The 16,791-nt window shown below is 37.2% G+C and overlaps 1 protein-coding gene across 1 annotated transcript; it reads right to left on the bottom strand.

The window, feature by feature from the left end:
* Positions 1-568: 568 nt before the first annotated feature.
* bbox1 (butyrobetaine (gamma), 2-oxoglutarate dioxygenase (gamma-butyrobetaine hydroxylase) 1) lies at positions 569-16,439 on the bottom strand. The gene is made up of 8 exons (XM_052134404.1): positions 16,312-16,439; positions 13,641-14,034; positions 13,333-13,447; positions 5,594-5,792; positions 3,343-3,448; positions 3,006-3,202; positions 1,554-1,720; positions 569-977 (listed from the first exon to the last, which is right to left on the bottom strand). The coding sequence occupies exons 2-8, from the start codon at positions 13,995-13,997 to the stop codon at positions 817-819; spliced, it is 1,302 nt and encodes a 433-aa protein (XP_051990364.1). The 5' UTR covers positions 13,998-14,034; positions 16,312-16,439; the 3' UTR covers positions 569-816.
* Between the last annotated feature and the right edge of the window lie 352 nt (positions 16,440-16,791).

Below are 16,791 nucleotides of genomic sequence, written 5' to 3'. Positions count from 1 at the left end.
TCATTAAAACCTGCACTAAAATTGAGTGCAAAATGAGAATACATGGGAAAAACTACATATTAAAATAACTCATACATACAAGAAAGAATGGTGGTCCAGACATACCCAAACACAGGTTTCCAATAACCAAATGGCTAAAACTTTTTTGATCTGTGGATACCATATGACATACAAGCTAAGGGGAACAATATGATCTTTCCTGATAAACATCACAAACTAAACCTTGAATTGTGCCATTAGAAATGACACTGTTTCAGCGGACTGCATGCATAATGAAAACAAAATAAACCCCTTGTTCAAACAACCACAATACTTTGGGCATTAATCCACACATAGGCTAATAAACCTTTCATTCTGAATGAAATATCAATGCCACCAGAAGTTCTACATTAATATATTAAGACTACTATATTTAAATCATCCCCGGCAAACTGTCCCTTATATCTAAGATAACAGTGATAGGTCAATGCAAATAAAAAAAAATATATATATATATATATATATATATATATATATATATATATATATATATATATATATATATATATATATTAGTTATTAACAGACAAGTGCAAGAAAGAGCTAGCCTTTCTATCAGCAAAAAGCCAAAATACTAGCATTTATAAACTACCAAAAGACCGATTATCTACTTGGCAAAATTTAAATGCCTCGACAGAACATTTCCCTTCTACGATCTGAAGATGTCTGAGGTGAAAAGTTGTTCAAGTTCCCATAAAGCAACAATAGCCCAAAACCAGAGGACTGATCAGATATAACTTTTGCGTTCTATCAGTCACTCTCACTGCAGGGGACGGTCTAGCTGTCTCCATGGACAGCCTTGCGGAGGATCCTGAGACGGGACATGACCTCGTCCCAGTCCAGATATGCTCCTTCCAGATGTCTGAAGCTCTGACCTTGTGATAGGTAGCTCCTTCGGCCATGCAACAGACGCCAGTTATCAAAGGTCACCAAGTCACCTGCGCAGAGCAAAAGAGTTTAAATGAACAACCAGCTTGTTTATTTACACATGCAAATAGTGTAAATGCTTTTCAAGTTTGGTTAAGTAAAAAGACTTGATACTGTGTTCTGTTTGCCCATTGCATGTGGACTTAGTTTAAATGATGAACTTGACCCAATAATTTATTCGAACTGGCAACAGAAGACTTGACACCAACTCAAAGTGTGCAACTTTATTGGTGTTAAAATACTGATCTGTTTGTTTGAGTGCAATTATACTGTATGTTTCTATTAAGGTATTTAATAGACTTCAATTAAGTGAACATTTCTGTGAACATAATGCTTTGAAAATCCTGGCCTTAAAAATAAAAAGGGGCCCTGGGGATCAGGAAGAAGCAGACATTCATTAAATCTGCCAGTAATCATTTACATATTCTGTCCCATTCAATTCCAAAGCATTTTAAATGTAGAGATAAACCTTATTCGATGTCTTTCATGCAATGAGCTATATTAAGCTGTATATTGGCATTAATGTGAATTGGTAAAGAGATGAACTCTGACATTGTGCTCCAGTGGATATTCCTGACCAGACTGACCTGGTTCCATTCTGTATGTGAACACGTTCTCAGGCCTGTTGAGCAGATCCACAAAGGCCTTTAGTGAGGAGTAGAAGGGCTGAACCTGGTGCACAGGCAGATCCAGCACGGAGTCTCGTGTGGCATTGTTATAGTTGATCCTCACAACTCGACCCTCAGAGTCCACACTGTGCAATAAAAACAAGTCTGTATTAAAAACTAGAGCTGTGTATTACAAGTTTCAGTTTCCCTAATGACTGGCAGATGGCGCCCTTTAGTGCATTGTTTAGGTCTAGTTTGCAGGGTCAGAAACTGACCAGAGGTTGAGGCCAAAATGCCCCTCATAAAAAAGGGACTATTCTTAGTGACCTGCAGCTGTCAGATATCTGTTTTTTTAGTTTGGTTAAATGTGGCACTAATATTAAAGGAATAATTCTTTAATAATTCTTTCATAATTTGCCATCCCACTTGCATTGTATAGACCTACAGAGATGAAATATTCTTCTAAACATCTTCATTTGTTTTCTGCAGAAGAAAGTCATACACAAGTGGAGCATGAGGGTGATTAAATGATTAGGAAAACACCCAACAACACTTTACAACAAAATTTAGTGTTTTATGATATCTTATGCATTATTTACAGAAAAAAACATTTTCATTTGATATTGATTTCATAGTTTACAGCCTTGATTGTTCAGACTGAGAAATGTTAAAATCACATTTTAATTATTTTTTTATTTATTTAGTTTAACCAAAGTCTTTCTAGCAGGTCAGTCCACCGTCAGCCATTTTTGGAATGCTCTCGGGAGACTATTTAAGGCTATTTCCAGACATGACACTGCATCTCCTATCAACTTGAATGGGAAAAGACCAAAATCTCCTAAACAGTTGGTCAAGATTACAATCAAAGAACATGTTTCAAGCAATAAAATCAGCAAATAAATCTACAATAAAATGTGATAATTGGATCATAAATTGTGCTTCTTTACCTCATATTATGCTAAAACATGCAATTGTCCTGGCTTGTATAGCTAATGTGCATGTGCGTTAGCGAGATCTAAAAGGTGATTGGCTCTTTTACCTGTAAGGTGGGACTTCCTTTCTAAATCCGTTGACCATTGGGCGCTAGAGCCTCTTGGTTGGGCATTCCAATTTCTCCCATTCATTTGAATAGAAGTGGCCCGTCTCTGCTAAATTGTCTTTGGTTTAACTGATTTTTCAATTGAAGTTTTTGGCATAAATATACAATCCACTGTTTGTTTTTACGTGATTCAAAAATATGATTCAAAAAATTTTACGTGATTCAAATAATTCCCTGGAAAATCAATCCTGGAGGCAAATACTGCAGATATCGATAGTTGATTTTGATGATGATTAGATATGACAAAGTTAATATATTGCATTATTTTTGGTAAAACACAGCATTAATACAGCGTGTGTCTGTATGCATGTCATAGTCCCAGTGTATCTTACTCTATGATGTGGTTTTTGGACTGCACGCTGAAGTCGCAGTAGTCAGCACCACTGTCTGTGAAGTCCACCCTAAGAGAGGAGAGGATGTTAAATGCCTCCGGATTCTCCCTCCTGAGCAGCTCTGCCATGTGAAACCCATCAACCACCTCACTCTCACCACCCTGGTCAGCCTGACGGATACAATGCAGGAACTGCACCTACACACACACACAAACACACACAGCCAACTGTTACATTAACAATCCTCTGTCCATGTGCTGTGTGCGTGTGTGATGTATGTCTGTGCTTTCATTACCACAAAGCAAAACAAACTTTATAAATAGACTAGTAAACTCACCCCAGGTGGATAGTGCAGAGCAGGGTAGTCTGTGTGCAAGCTCAGTTTACCAGAAGTGTACGCTACATTGTTAGCCATAGGCTTGTCCTGCACTTGCCACGTGTGTCTGTGGAAGCACAGAGGGGTCGATGGATCAGAACAGGTGATCGTGGGCTTGTAAAGTTTTACAGCATCTTTCTATGTATTTATTGTAGGAAACCGCAGCTGTAAAATGCTTCCATGATTTCTTACAGTCTTGAGAATAAATTTAAAGACTAAGGAATCACTGCAATGAACAAAACAGATATTTTTGTTATGGCAACACTGAGAGCATAGTGTGAAGAATAGTGAGAATAGTGGTGAAGAGAAATTAACATAGAAATTAATTCTTGATCAACCCCCTTCAGAACATTCAACACATGAATTTTAGAGTTTAACAGATGACAATAAAAAGGGGGAAAAAAGAGTTGTTTGTTTCTATTCATTGCTTTTGAAAAGGAAATAGGGCAGATTATGGTCTCAATGAGACTGCAATGAGATAGCTCTAAACATGTTAGCTAGTCCATGGCCAGTAAAATCCAACCTAATAAATCCTGATTTGGAAGATGCAATGCTTTTTGTTCCAGTTTGGGTCAGGTGAAGCTGCTCTGTGGGCTCCTGGGGCTCTCAATGTGTTAAATAGCTTTTAGCCTGTTACTTAACAGGTGTCAGCTGACAGGGAGTTCACTTGCATGGCTTTGTGATTACAGCTAGGAGCTCACTGCATGACCGTCTCTGCTCTGTCTCATCTGTTTATCTTCATCTTAATTTTGAAGGTTCTTATTGTTCTTTTTAAAAAAGTGCTTTCTGCATGTTCTTGTCAAGGGTTTTGGTGTCTAACAAGAAAATTTATCCAAATTCATATTGTTCTTGATTCTTATAAGGCTTTTCCGCTCACTAATGATCTTCCAGTGAACCTAGAGTAATGGGACAAGTAAAGCAAAACTTCACATAATTTCTCATTCATTTTAATGGATGTCAGACGTGGTTTTCTGAGAGGGTAACATTGTTCTGATTGTTGGGCAACAGTTACAGCATGAAATCCTTTAATCAAATTATACAGTGATGTTCACGATTACATTACAATTTTACACGGCTTTACTCTCAAAAGCCAAGATGTTTTTGGCCGAAATAGAAAGATGACATAACATCTAAAAATAAAGGTTAAATGTCAATCATTATTCTTCTCAAATATAAGCACAGGGATACACAAAATAACTGAAATACCTAACATCACATCAGTATTAAGGAAAATGACAAGAGTCACTCCTTGCTTTTAAAATAGCTTCAGTCTTTTTTTAAATGCAGCCTATCAAGTCTTGAACTACTGTATTTGTAAAGGGCAGCTGCACTATTTCATAAGAAGAATCTTCTTATTTCTAAAATAACACTGACATTATGTGCTCCAAAACGTCCCAAGGTTCAATGACATATAGTTCTGGTATTCATGAAAACAGTTTGAAGTATATTTAATCTAGTAGTATGAACGGGATCATTTTATCATCTTTGGAATATGGAAACATCATGAGAGAACTGTGATTGCGCCATAGGATGCACCTGGTCCTTTAAAATCGCCTTGTATTCCTTGGTCTTTATACAATCGTGCAGAGCAATCATCAGATCTAATGACTTCCATGAGTTGGGTGCCCATACTTCTACGGATAACCGACCATATTTTCAATAGACATTGTGGGTTGAGGGATTTTGTATTTTCTTCACATGTAAACCTGGCCAGATGGAGATATTTGGATGGAAGTTGACTCATTAGACCATATTAAGATTTTCCATGACAGATGGTTTTGTGCTCTTTGCAGTAGGTTATTTGTCTTCTTTGTTTGTTGATTGAAAGGAGTGGGAATGGCAGCCCAATGACATAAATGCCAGCTTTGAAAAAAAAAAAAATGTCAGACACACAAAGGCTCTAAATAATTTTGTTGAAAATTCTGGGACAGTATTTTCGAGGACCATCTATCTTTCTCACTTCCATTCTTCCCTGTTTCCAGTGATGCACTAAATATTTATGCATTAATTTTGCACAATAAAAACAGTTCGCCATTACGAGATTTTCAAATGGAGATAATTACGAATTTTTCTCTCATTATGTGATATCTTGCTATGTTTCTATGTCTGCAGAATGAGAATTACTGTTATTCCAATTTGTCTCAATGTTCAGGGAACAAAATGTTAAGTCACTTTAGTTATGTATAAAAGCATGAAGCCAAAGTTACAATACCCATAAAAGGTGAGCCGGAGATAGCCAATTCTCTGGCTCAGTCTGGCCACTTGGCCCTGCTCCACTGGCGCTCCCCTCAGGTAGACAACGCCAATGCGTCTCAGAGCCTCAAGCCAGGCCAGTGCAGCCTTATCATCATGCAAAACCTCCTCGAAATCTGCTGTTGGGATCTGCAGACCAGAATCCCAGTATTCACGCTCTGAAACATAAATATGCATATGCAAACATTACACACTTCTAGGGTTGCATTTATAGACTTAAAGAATATTAATGTACTTGTTCATCACAACTGTTTCATTTTCTAATTTATGGAAATCAGCCACTTAGACTGGGCTAGTTCCAGTACAACTCCAGCAGCAAGTTACATAAAAAGCACAAATAAAAAAACTATTGAATAATTGTGGCTCACAGTGGTCCATACTGTGTAAGGATGTTCAATGTAATGATCATTAATCAAAGAGAGGGAAAAAAAATTTGCCATCTAAATATGCAACTCTCTCTCTCTCTCTCTCTCTCTCTGTCTCTCTCTCTCTGCCTTTAAATAAGTATCGATAGGAACTCGATAGGACTTATCAGTTCAGCTCTGAGCTCCCTGATTTGCTGGCTCAAACTGAGCAAACCATGAGGCTGATAACAGAAACAGATCTTCCCCTTCACACTCTCCTTCTGCCAACCAGAAGTGACAGAAGTTCACTTCTTTGGAAAAAAAAACAACAACTTGATTTAATCAACAAGGACAAAATGTTTTAGTATATCTTTTCCCATAGGTATCAAACTTTTCAATAGTAACCAACTTTTATTAAACCTTAATTTTTGTTGTGATGATTGGTGGGTTGCATTTTTGAAGAAAACAAAATACAAAAATAATATATATATATATATATATATATATATATATATATATATATATATATATAAAGATAATTTGTATATGGATGAATTCAAATGAATAATAGATAATAAAAATATAATCTGTTTTGTCATTTTTTAAATGTAAGTACTTAATTGGCAAGATTGTTTTGCATACAATATTGGCAATGTATCAAAACAGAGACAAAGAAAAATTACATATAATAGAATAACTATTTTTATTTACAATCCTTGTATTAGGCGCGTGGGTAGTTCAGTGAGTATTGACGCTGACTACCAACCCTGGAGTTACTAGTTCGAATCCAGGGCGTGCTGAGTGACTCCAGCCAGGTTTCAAATTGGCCCGGTTGCTAGGGAGGGTAGAGTCACATGGGGTAACCTCCTTGTGGTCGCTAAAATGTGGTTCTCGCTCTCGGTGGGGCAAGTGGCGAGTGGTGAGTTGTGCGTGGATGCTGTGGAGAATAGCATGAAGTCTCCACACGCGCTATGTCTCCGTGGTAACGAGCTCAACAAGCCAAGTGATAAGATGCGCGGATTGACGGTTTCAGACACGGGGGCAACTGAGATTCATCCTCAGCCACCCGGATTGAGACGAGTCACTACACCAACATGAGGACTTTGAGCGCATTGGGAATTGGCCATTCCAAATTGGGGAGAAAATAAAATAAAATAAAAACTTCCTTGTATTGCTAAGCAGAAAAAAAAATTACTTTACAAATAATCTTACTCAAATAACACATGACAGAAATGTATGTCTATCCGTTCCTAACGGTTTTTACATAATGAAGGATTCTCTCTCTCACTTGCGCGCTCTCTCTCTCTCTCTCTCTGTGTGTGTGTGTGGCTGATGCCAGAACATATTGGTCAGAACACTGTGTGAGGGCCAGCAACTGAACTGGAACACTACTGGAAAAAATCTGTTTCTTGTTCTATTTGCACAGACGGCCTCTAGAGAAGTGTACATGTGTATGTGCATGTATAACTAAGCATTATAAATAGCTTCTTTGACCTCTACGAAATAATTTTTACCCCTGCTCATTATTCAGCTTTTCTCAATTAATTTTCTCTAGGTCCTTGTGGTGGCATAGTGACTCGCCTCAATCCGGGTGGCAGAGGACGAATCTCAGTTGCCTCTGTGTCTGAGACCATCAATCCACGCATCTTATCACGTAGCGTGTGTGAAGGCCCATGCTATTCTCCATGGCATTCACGCACAACTCATCACGTGCCCCTCCGAGAGCGAGAACCACACATTATAGCGACCACAAGTAGATTACCCCATGTGACTATCCTCCCTAGCAACCAGGCCAATTTGGTTGGACCTGGTTGGAGTCACTCAGCACACCCTGGATTCAAACTTGTGACTCCAGGGGTGGTAGTCAGTGCCTTTACTCACTGAACTACCCAGGTCCCCAGCATATATTTTATATTTAAATAACTGTTGAGGAGATAAAACAGCTTCTTTTTCTGATCTTGTGTGAATTCTACTCATTGAATGAGGCATGAAGTCATTGCTAACACATTTAACTGTCATATTAGTTAATGGTTTACATGTAGCCTTGAGCATCCTCATATTTAAATGTACCTTTAAACGCCTCCCCCAGCAGATTTATATCAGAGTTATAATATCCTTGACAATCACACCTCAATGGGATATAAAGAGATTGTTCCATTCCATAATCCAGACCCTGAGAGCCACAATGTCAACTCAGCATTCTCTGTTTGCTTGGAAAGGAAAAGGACCTCTACAATTTATTCAACCACAGCTGAAAAATACACCCATGATTTCCATGGTGATGAGGAGTATGAGCACAAATAGAGTCTGATTGCACCTTGAAAAAGAATAAAGAATATAATAAAAAGCAAACTATTGTTTGATTTCATGTTTACTAATGTTTAATGAATGCAGTGAAATTGGTACTTACTACAGTTAAAATTATATTTATCAAAACCTGCATTGTACAGCAAACCTATTTTAGTTGTGTAAGTAGTAATCAGTACAAAAATTACATTTCAGAAGTAATCTACCCAATACTGCCCACAAGTAGGCAGGGAAGTGAAGGGATTATGAAGCTAAGAGAAAAGTAAAGCAGAGAGACAGAAGAACTGGAACAGACTGAAACATGTTAATAATAATCATAAAAAAAAAATGGTTGGGGGTGAATGAGTTAGTCGGAGAGAGAGCTGGGCCCTGGGCCCGGGGTGAAGTGGTTCACTTAGTCTAGGTCAGTAATGCAATCCTCAATATTCTGTCTCTCACTGACACACAAGGGTTTCCCAGCAGGGCGCACTCTGCCCTCACATCCAAGCAGATGTTAACAGTATGTCATGTCTTCGTTCTATCCTCTGCAGACATTTCCATAAAAACACATATTTATTTATGCATACAAATGCACATAGGAAAAAAAGGTGTCAGATAGTGTGTTCTTAATCAGTGTCCTTCATTGCTTTTGTAAGTTTTCCAGATATGGAAATGTGAAGCTGTAGCTTCTGGCAGTCGGATACATCCAGTCAAACTCTGTCAACAGAGTCCCTACTGAAAACTCTTGAGCACACTGTAGAGATCACCAAGCTCAGGACAGACATTAGCTCATAAAGAGAGTGCAAATCACTTATGGAATTTTTTTCTCTAATGGATTGTGGAAAAAGTTTGCTTTAAATTATTTAATTTACATGATTTGCATAACTGAATTTGCATGTGCAGAGTGTACTTTGTATTCTGCGCTGTGCTCATAAGCTTCCCCAGTAAATAAAAAACTCCATTGAGTCAAGTCATTTTTTTTATCAACCTCTTTGGAAAAACTGGGTTTTAAATTTAGTACTTTGACTGTTATTGAAGTAATCTGGATATTTTGGTCTGTGCCAGTGTGGTCTTTTTCAGTGTGTGTAGGGTGAACTGTTTTTCATCTGTTTTTTTAAAGCAGCAATGTGACGGTTATTCTCTTTTTGAGTCTAGAAAGGAACAGTTTATGTCTTGGTACTCTGAAAGACCATGATGTCATGACATGCATGATGTGTAAACTAAATTAAGCACAGTTGTGCCCTCTTGTAAACTCGACACTCAGTGAATCAGTGCACTGGGATATGAAAAAATCCCAATTTAAGCTACAGTATATACTCAAGTAAAGAAGGATTTATGTTTTTTAATGGCCAAAAAGCTTTAGTCACGTCACAGCCATGATGCATGATTATCTATATGCTAGTTGGTTGAGGGCGGTAATATAGGAAGAGGGATATTTTTATTCTAGGGAGTATTTAATTGGAAGATACCTAATCTCATAGAATGAACGCCTCTTTAACTATGTTTTACATTTCACCACAGATTTCTGCTGAAATTAACACTAGAGGCGCTACAACAACTGTGTTTTATTCACTTTCACAAAAGTCATGAGTGCAATGGCTGATTATGACTTTAAAAACACTTTGTTAGTATTTTTCACTCTATTATTCACACACTGCTGTTATGATATTGAAACACTTGTACTCTAAAGCAGATTAGCTAATGCTTGTATTACAGACCCACCTACATTTACACACTTATTCCAATGTTATTGTAAGGTTATCTTGCAAGGTACTGTAGCTCACCAGAGAGCGTTGGACTTTGAACTCTGAAGTGCGCCGTTTAAGACCAGTCAAGCACACCAGCTGACACATGAGACAAATGTGTCATAGAAGCAACATGAAATCATGTGGTTGCTTCAGAAAATGTGTTTTGCATTTTGCATTTGCTATAAGGACACTATTGGTTAGGTTTAAATATTGGTTTAGGGAAAGGATGTCCGTTTTGTTAACCTCTCATTTGCTTTTATGACTCTATTGGTTAGATTTAGGTTAAAGTTTAGATTATGACACCTTATTATGACATTATGACACTTGCTTTTGGCGCCCCTCACTGGACATTTCATTCGGAAACTGCAGCAAAATGTGTAATTAAGCATGCACTTTCATTTGGCAAAACTGTTGCCATGGTCACATCATTTTGATATTTGATATTCATCATTCTGAGATCAGGCTGGATTGGACACAAATATGTGTCGTGCAAAATAAGTCATCAATATTCTTGGTGCATTTTCCATAAAGAGTAAGATTGTAAACTTTAAATGTACCTAAAGGCTTTTAAGAGTAATAAATCAAAGTTGGCCTCAAAGTAAATAGACATGGACTAAAAGCCCAAAAACATTTATTTTGATTTCATGGAGTTTTTAAAGACTGTAAACAATCAGCCGAGGGCTTTATTATCTTAATAATAATCAGCATGTCTCTCTTTTTCTCAAGCCTCTCAAGTAATGTCAATTTACGGTAACACTTTACAATAAGGATCCATTCATTAACATTAGTTATTACATTAGGTATCATGAACAAACAACAAAGCATTTGTTAATATTAGCTAATGTTAGTTAATAAAAATATAATTGTTCATTTTTAGTTCATGTTAGTTCATTGTGCATAACAAATGTTAACTAATAATACATTTGATTTAAAAATGTATTAGTATATGTTGTAATTAACATTAACTAAGACTAATAAAAACTTAATACGTATTGTTCATTGTTAGTTCATGTTAACTAATGTTGTTAACTAATGTCAACAAATGAAAATTACTGAAAAGTGTTACCCAATTTAGCAACTGTCATGGGCCCTATACTTGGTCCTCAGTCAAGAATATGGAGATGTTGACTCAACAAAATGGCTATTGGCACATTATTGTCAGAAACAGATGTATAATAGCATATAAGGTGAGTGCTTTAAAGTCCTCTTGCAGACAGCTTCAAGTGAGTTTATAGGGGAAGTCTTTAAACAAGGGGCAGAACCTTCTGATGATGTGCCTGTTAAGGAGCTTTGTTAAACACATGTGAGCCTTGTAGGGACTGAATGAGTGTGTTTTAAACCTCAAATAGAGACTTTGTAGTCAATGGTTAAAACCCTGGATATGTATTGTTGTCTTTAACAGCTTTATGGGACACAAGAGGAAGCCTTTTGTGTCTCTGTGCCCTAACACAAAATATCAGCATAATTTCACCTCAGAAAGAAACAGTAAAACTTTAGTCAAATTAAAGGATGAGCTAAATTCGAATACCACACAATCTGAAAATCTCAAACATTTACACATCATTCGCATCAGTATGGAGAGAAACCAACCCAGTCTCACGACAAGCTACACTAATAGTACAAGATGAGTTTACTCCCAAAGAGAAAAATAAAGGAACCAATGAACAATGAACCCTTAACCTAAACTTGATTTTAATAGGAAAATGAAAGAAAGAAAACATCAAGTTTGGAAAAAGACAAGGGAAGTGTATTACAGGTTATAGGCAGACATTTTTCATTTGTTTTTTGCCTAAATAAGTATGGAATGAGAAGCAAAAAGTTTCACAGACATAGCTCAAATTTGATGCCTGTATTGTATCGATTTAAAATTCTATTTGTTGATAGGTTGTTCTGGTTGGTTTGCATGGGAATAAATGTAAGAAAGCCAAATTGCACGATATAAAATTGCAAATCTCATACAAATCATTACAAGTTGTCCTGAGACTATGTTTGTGAAACCTGTACTTTATGCTGTATATAAGCAGGATGCTTGTTCTGGCAGACACAATGTTCAGTCTGCTGTAACCACGGCATCCCTCAAGTTTAGTATAAGCACAATAACTCAATCTTCTCAAATTGCCTAAAATCTTTATTCCATGTGGCAGGAAAGACTTTCCACTCATGGACAATTCTGGGGGATATTGTACACTGAAAAGGTAACTGCTGTCCAGATCACATTTGAAACAGACATATTTAAATAATTCCTAATAACATTAGCCTACATAAGTACATTTAAACTTATATATATATATATATATATATATATATATATATATATATATATATATATATATATAAAATGTGGTCTAAAGCAAAAAATAAATAAAAATAAAAGCCATTAATAGCCTTCACTTTAAAAATGAAACTGAAAGCATCAAACAAATGAGTTATTCCTCTTCAAGATGTGTTTTAATAAAGATATTGTTGTACAAAGTCCCTATAACACATTTGTAAACAGATGACAAAAACCTCCTCAACCCTGGAGATTTCCATGCTGCCTTTTTTTTAAGGATTAAGGGATTTCAAAGAGGTCCTCCCTAGTAAGTCTTGACTTAATCCAGAAAGAAGAGGAACATGAGGAGCATGTTCCAGCACGTCATATAGACAAACCTCTTCTGCTGCTGAACTGACAACACAGTGAAGTAGAAACTCCTGAAAACTAGCCCTGAGTTAGATAATTCAACTGGCCCAAAATTTACAACAGAGCCCCCCCAAAAGTGCTTTAAATTACAACTTGTGCTTTAGAATTTAAATATAGACTCCTAGCTATTAATTAGGGGCCATTCGGACCGAATGTTTACTGAGAGACAGCTAATGGACAAACGTTCACACTGAAAAATCAAAATCCTAAAACAAAGTTACAACAAGTAGAGGTGAATACTAGATACCTCAAATAGGCAAACAATTGTAAAGAACCTTTTTAGGCAACATTTATGCAAAATACTGTATATATATATATACACACACACACACATACATATATATATATATATATATATATATATATAAAAGAGTTAGAGGAAAAGCTACATAACCTGCATATCTGAGGCTATCAGAATGCAAAGAGATACATATCTACATATCTGAGGTTATCTAGATGCAAGGAGCAATCAAAGTATAAAAGGATAAAAGCAGCTCTGAACATCCAGACAGCATTACAGATGTTTGGCATTTACTAACAAAGAGAAACACTCCGGTGCATAGAGGTAAAAAAAAAAGAGACACCAGACAAAGAGATAAAACAAATATTATAGCATTGAAGACAAAAAGAATGAACTTACCATTAAGGAAGAATTCCTCTTGGAGAGCCTGTCTTGCCTCAGAAGAAAAGCACCTTTTCTTCAGCCATTCTGGCTCAAATTCACTACTATGCTGATCTGGCCAAGTAATGGACACCTACAATGAGTTTCAGACAAACAGGTTTATTAAGGACTATTGGACAATGGCTTTGATGTAAACCCTGCTGGAAAGATCAGCATAAGGTCACCAGCACACACACAGTTAACCTAAAAATATGCTTCATGTGTTAACATTTAACCTGGGGTTATTCAAGTCAAATAAGGCCTAAGCTTTGCTTATCAAGACCAACCTTATTGTCCATCAGCTGCACTTGGTCCATCCCGGTGTGCACATCCAAATCTGAAAGGAGCAGGCTGCGTGCCTGCGCTGACTGCAGCATGCAGGAAGGACATTGGCAGTTATCCCTCAGCCAGGTGAATGGATACAAACTACAGGTCCCATCATCCCAGCTGATCTGCAGTAGCCTATCCTGCTCCAGCGCTCTGGCCAGCCTTACTCCTGGACTACCCCCATTGAAGGGCAGAGGCGTCGCTGCCAGTGTCTGATTCCCAATATGAGGAGTCTTGACCAGCTGAGGCCGACTGGTTGCCCCCTTCAGTGCCTGGAGCGCACCTCTGGACACCCAGCGAGTAAGATTGGATAGCATCCTGGTGCTGAGTTACTGAAGCAATGTGCTTGCTAGTCTGAGGACACATAAAAAGTTTTCAAGTTGTTTAGAAGTTCATTTATATCAACCACACCTCTTCACCTCACCTTTCACCCAGTAAATGGATGAGTCACCACAACTGAATGAACTGCAGCATTTTGTTCGAAATGATGCAGGTATGATATTTAAACAACAGACTGTGATCACAACACAACTGCAAAACTGATTCAGTGTCAAGGCTTTAGAATCACTTTTGGTTGTTGCATTCTTTTATTTAATAAATCTTGACATAAAAATGACTGTAGCAAGGTCTTCTTCACTGCAGGTGATTGAATGCATTCTGATTGTTCTGGATTCTTTTCTTTTTTTTGCCATACAGTCGTTGGATCTAATTGGATGTAAAGGTAAATTTTCTCCACTGAACTTACTTAGCTTTTAACTCTAACTTGGTCAGTGGCAATTTGTTGTGCTGTTGGTGCAAAAGTTGTGCTACATTTGTGCTACATTTATGCTGCAGCCTAAAAGCTGTGTTAGCCCAAGATGAATGATTAGTAACTACCTTGGAACATAACAATAATGACATCTAGATCTAAATGACTGTCAAGGTGCATACCTTTCATAAAGGTACAATACAAATATAATTGCATTAAAGTAACCAAATTAAAAGCTAATCTGTGTCTTAGTGATTTGAGGACTATAGCACTGCCACATTACTCATACTATGACTAAGACTTCACTGAACGCTGCACTTCTCCAACCCTTCTTGCAGGACTAAGAAGATTATTACTTGTCAGATTTAATAGAAACCTCTAGGCTACCTTGTGTACATTTTCCATAGCCTAAACTATACCATATGAACCAGTGGTGTAACTTAGATCTTGCGCACCCCAGTGCAAAGAAACTTTCGGGCCCCCAGCTTGGGGGCCTTGGTCATTTTTCATTACCCCTCTGTCATTTTTATGGTTTCTTTAGGTTGACCATTGAGGTCCCCCTCTCACAACGGGCCCTAGGGCAGCTGCCCATTCTGCCCTCCCTCCAGTTATGCCCCTGATATGCACAGACTCATGAGTCCATCACAGCAACAATCCAAAGTCAACTGATACGTCAGTCAGTATGCACACCTCAAATGTGTAATTCTGGCATCTAAATATCAATAATGATGATAACAGCATGTCATAATAAACTGTTAAATTTAAATTTGGAATTATATGTAAAATCATGTACAGTAAAATACATAATTAGCTGCTTGGCAGCGTCAGGGCTAGATTAAAAAAATATATATATATATTTGTCAAAATATTGTCATTCCTCAACATGAAATAAGGAAGATAATTTACTGATTGGAATGTCTGCCTGATGCGCAATTAATAGTTGTTCAGTTTAGTTTCCATTGTGAAATAATGTGAGTAATTGTGCCAAGAATACTATGTCACAAAAACACAAAAAACAACATAACGTGGGTTTGGACAAGATTAAAAAGCCTCCTGATGTAAAAAAAGAAAATAAGTAATCCAAAATCATGTTAAGGTTTCATATGTCACAATCTATACAGCCTGTTGATGCATCTTCCAAATCACTAGAGAGAAATCAGCAACGTGTCTTCATGCTTACTTATGGTAAGAAACTTCCTCATATGACTACAAGGCAACTATTGTCCTTACATTATGGAAGGAAAAAAGTAATTCAAACAAGTGTGACCACTGCAATTAGTGTGGACCTTTAAGCAGCTAATTATGTCTTAAATATCTTGTGCATAGTTCAAACAGTATCCCTAAACAGACCTTTGAATATTGGTTATGTAATTTGCATGCACCTTAGCTCATGTGACCCACATATCTCAGTGAGCACGGAAGTAGGTGAAAGGTCACTTCAGTATTCCCCCAGCAAACACTACTGCCTCAAGCGTTACTATCGCACAACACATGGAAATGAACGCCTAGTTACTATGTAAAAGACAACAAACCAACTCAAACTTGGATTGTTTTAATTTAGCATCTAGGCTTGATAACTAAATATGTATGACTATGTTGCTTGAGAGAATTTTTAGACCACGGTCTGACAAAACGAGAAACCCTACATATGAATGGTAACCGAAAGGAATTCATTCATAAAATATAACATGAGACATCACGGATATGATGCGTATAACAAGCACAACAGCTTTAATTCATCAGGCTGATACATGCGCGTACTTCCTGTTGAATCTGTCGCCCTGACATTGCTGTATATTTCATGTTTACGATGCAGTTATACTGTTTTCATTTTGTTTGAAATTGAAATCTCCAAAACACACAAAATGTAATGAGGCACTTACCGTAAAGATGGTGTGTACTGTAGCCTCGGTTATGGCTGCTTTATATAGAGCTGAGGAAGCGTGAGAACTCGCGGCAATGAAAGTGGGTAAAAGGTTACAGCGTTACTGCTGCTGCTACTGCACACATGACACACTGTCATCATCACAATGATGATGCTTGCGCGGCAGTGGATCTGCCACTTCGCCAAAATGACGTGTAGCTTTGCTTCATATAGTGGTGTTTGTTTTTGTGTTGCAATTGTGGACACACTTCACTGACAGTAAAATCTGCGTTATTTGATAAGATCTGGAAAAACTGATTAGCCTATATAACAAATATCACTTAATATCAGGGACTAAAAACAACAAGTATTTTGTTTCGTTATGAGCAGAAACAGTATTTCTTTGTTCCGGATCAGGAGATCTGCAGCCTCCTTTCCTTTATAAACAACAACAACAACAACAACAACAACAACAACAACAACGAAATAATAATTATGA

The sequence above is a fragment of the Xyrauchen texanus genome, chromosome 1 (genome assembly GCF_025860055.1).
Source record: "Xyrauchen texanus isolate HMW12.3.18 chromosome 1, RBS_HiC_50CHRs, whole genome shotgun sequence".
NCBI lineage: Eukaryota > Metazoa > Chordata > Actinopteri > Cypriniformes > Catostomidae > Xyrauchen > Xyrauchen texanus.
This window is presented reverse-complemented; position numbering and strand designations above follow the sequence as displayed.

Bases quoted from the DNA above. Each gene is read 5' to 3' on its own strand.
- bbox1 (XM_052134404.1), bottom strand. From the start codon at position 13,997: ATGCTATCCAATCTTACTCGCTGGGTGTCCAGAGGTGCGCTCCAGGCA. The intron at 1,721-3,005 runs GTAAGATACACT...TTTATTGCACAG, and splicing joins TCCAAAAACCACATCATAGA to TGTGGACTCTGAGGGTCGAG. The intron at 978-1,553 runs GTCAGTCTGGTC...TGCTCTGCGCAG, and splicing joins CACATACAGAATGGAACCAG to GTGACTTGGTGACCTTTGAT.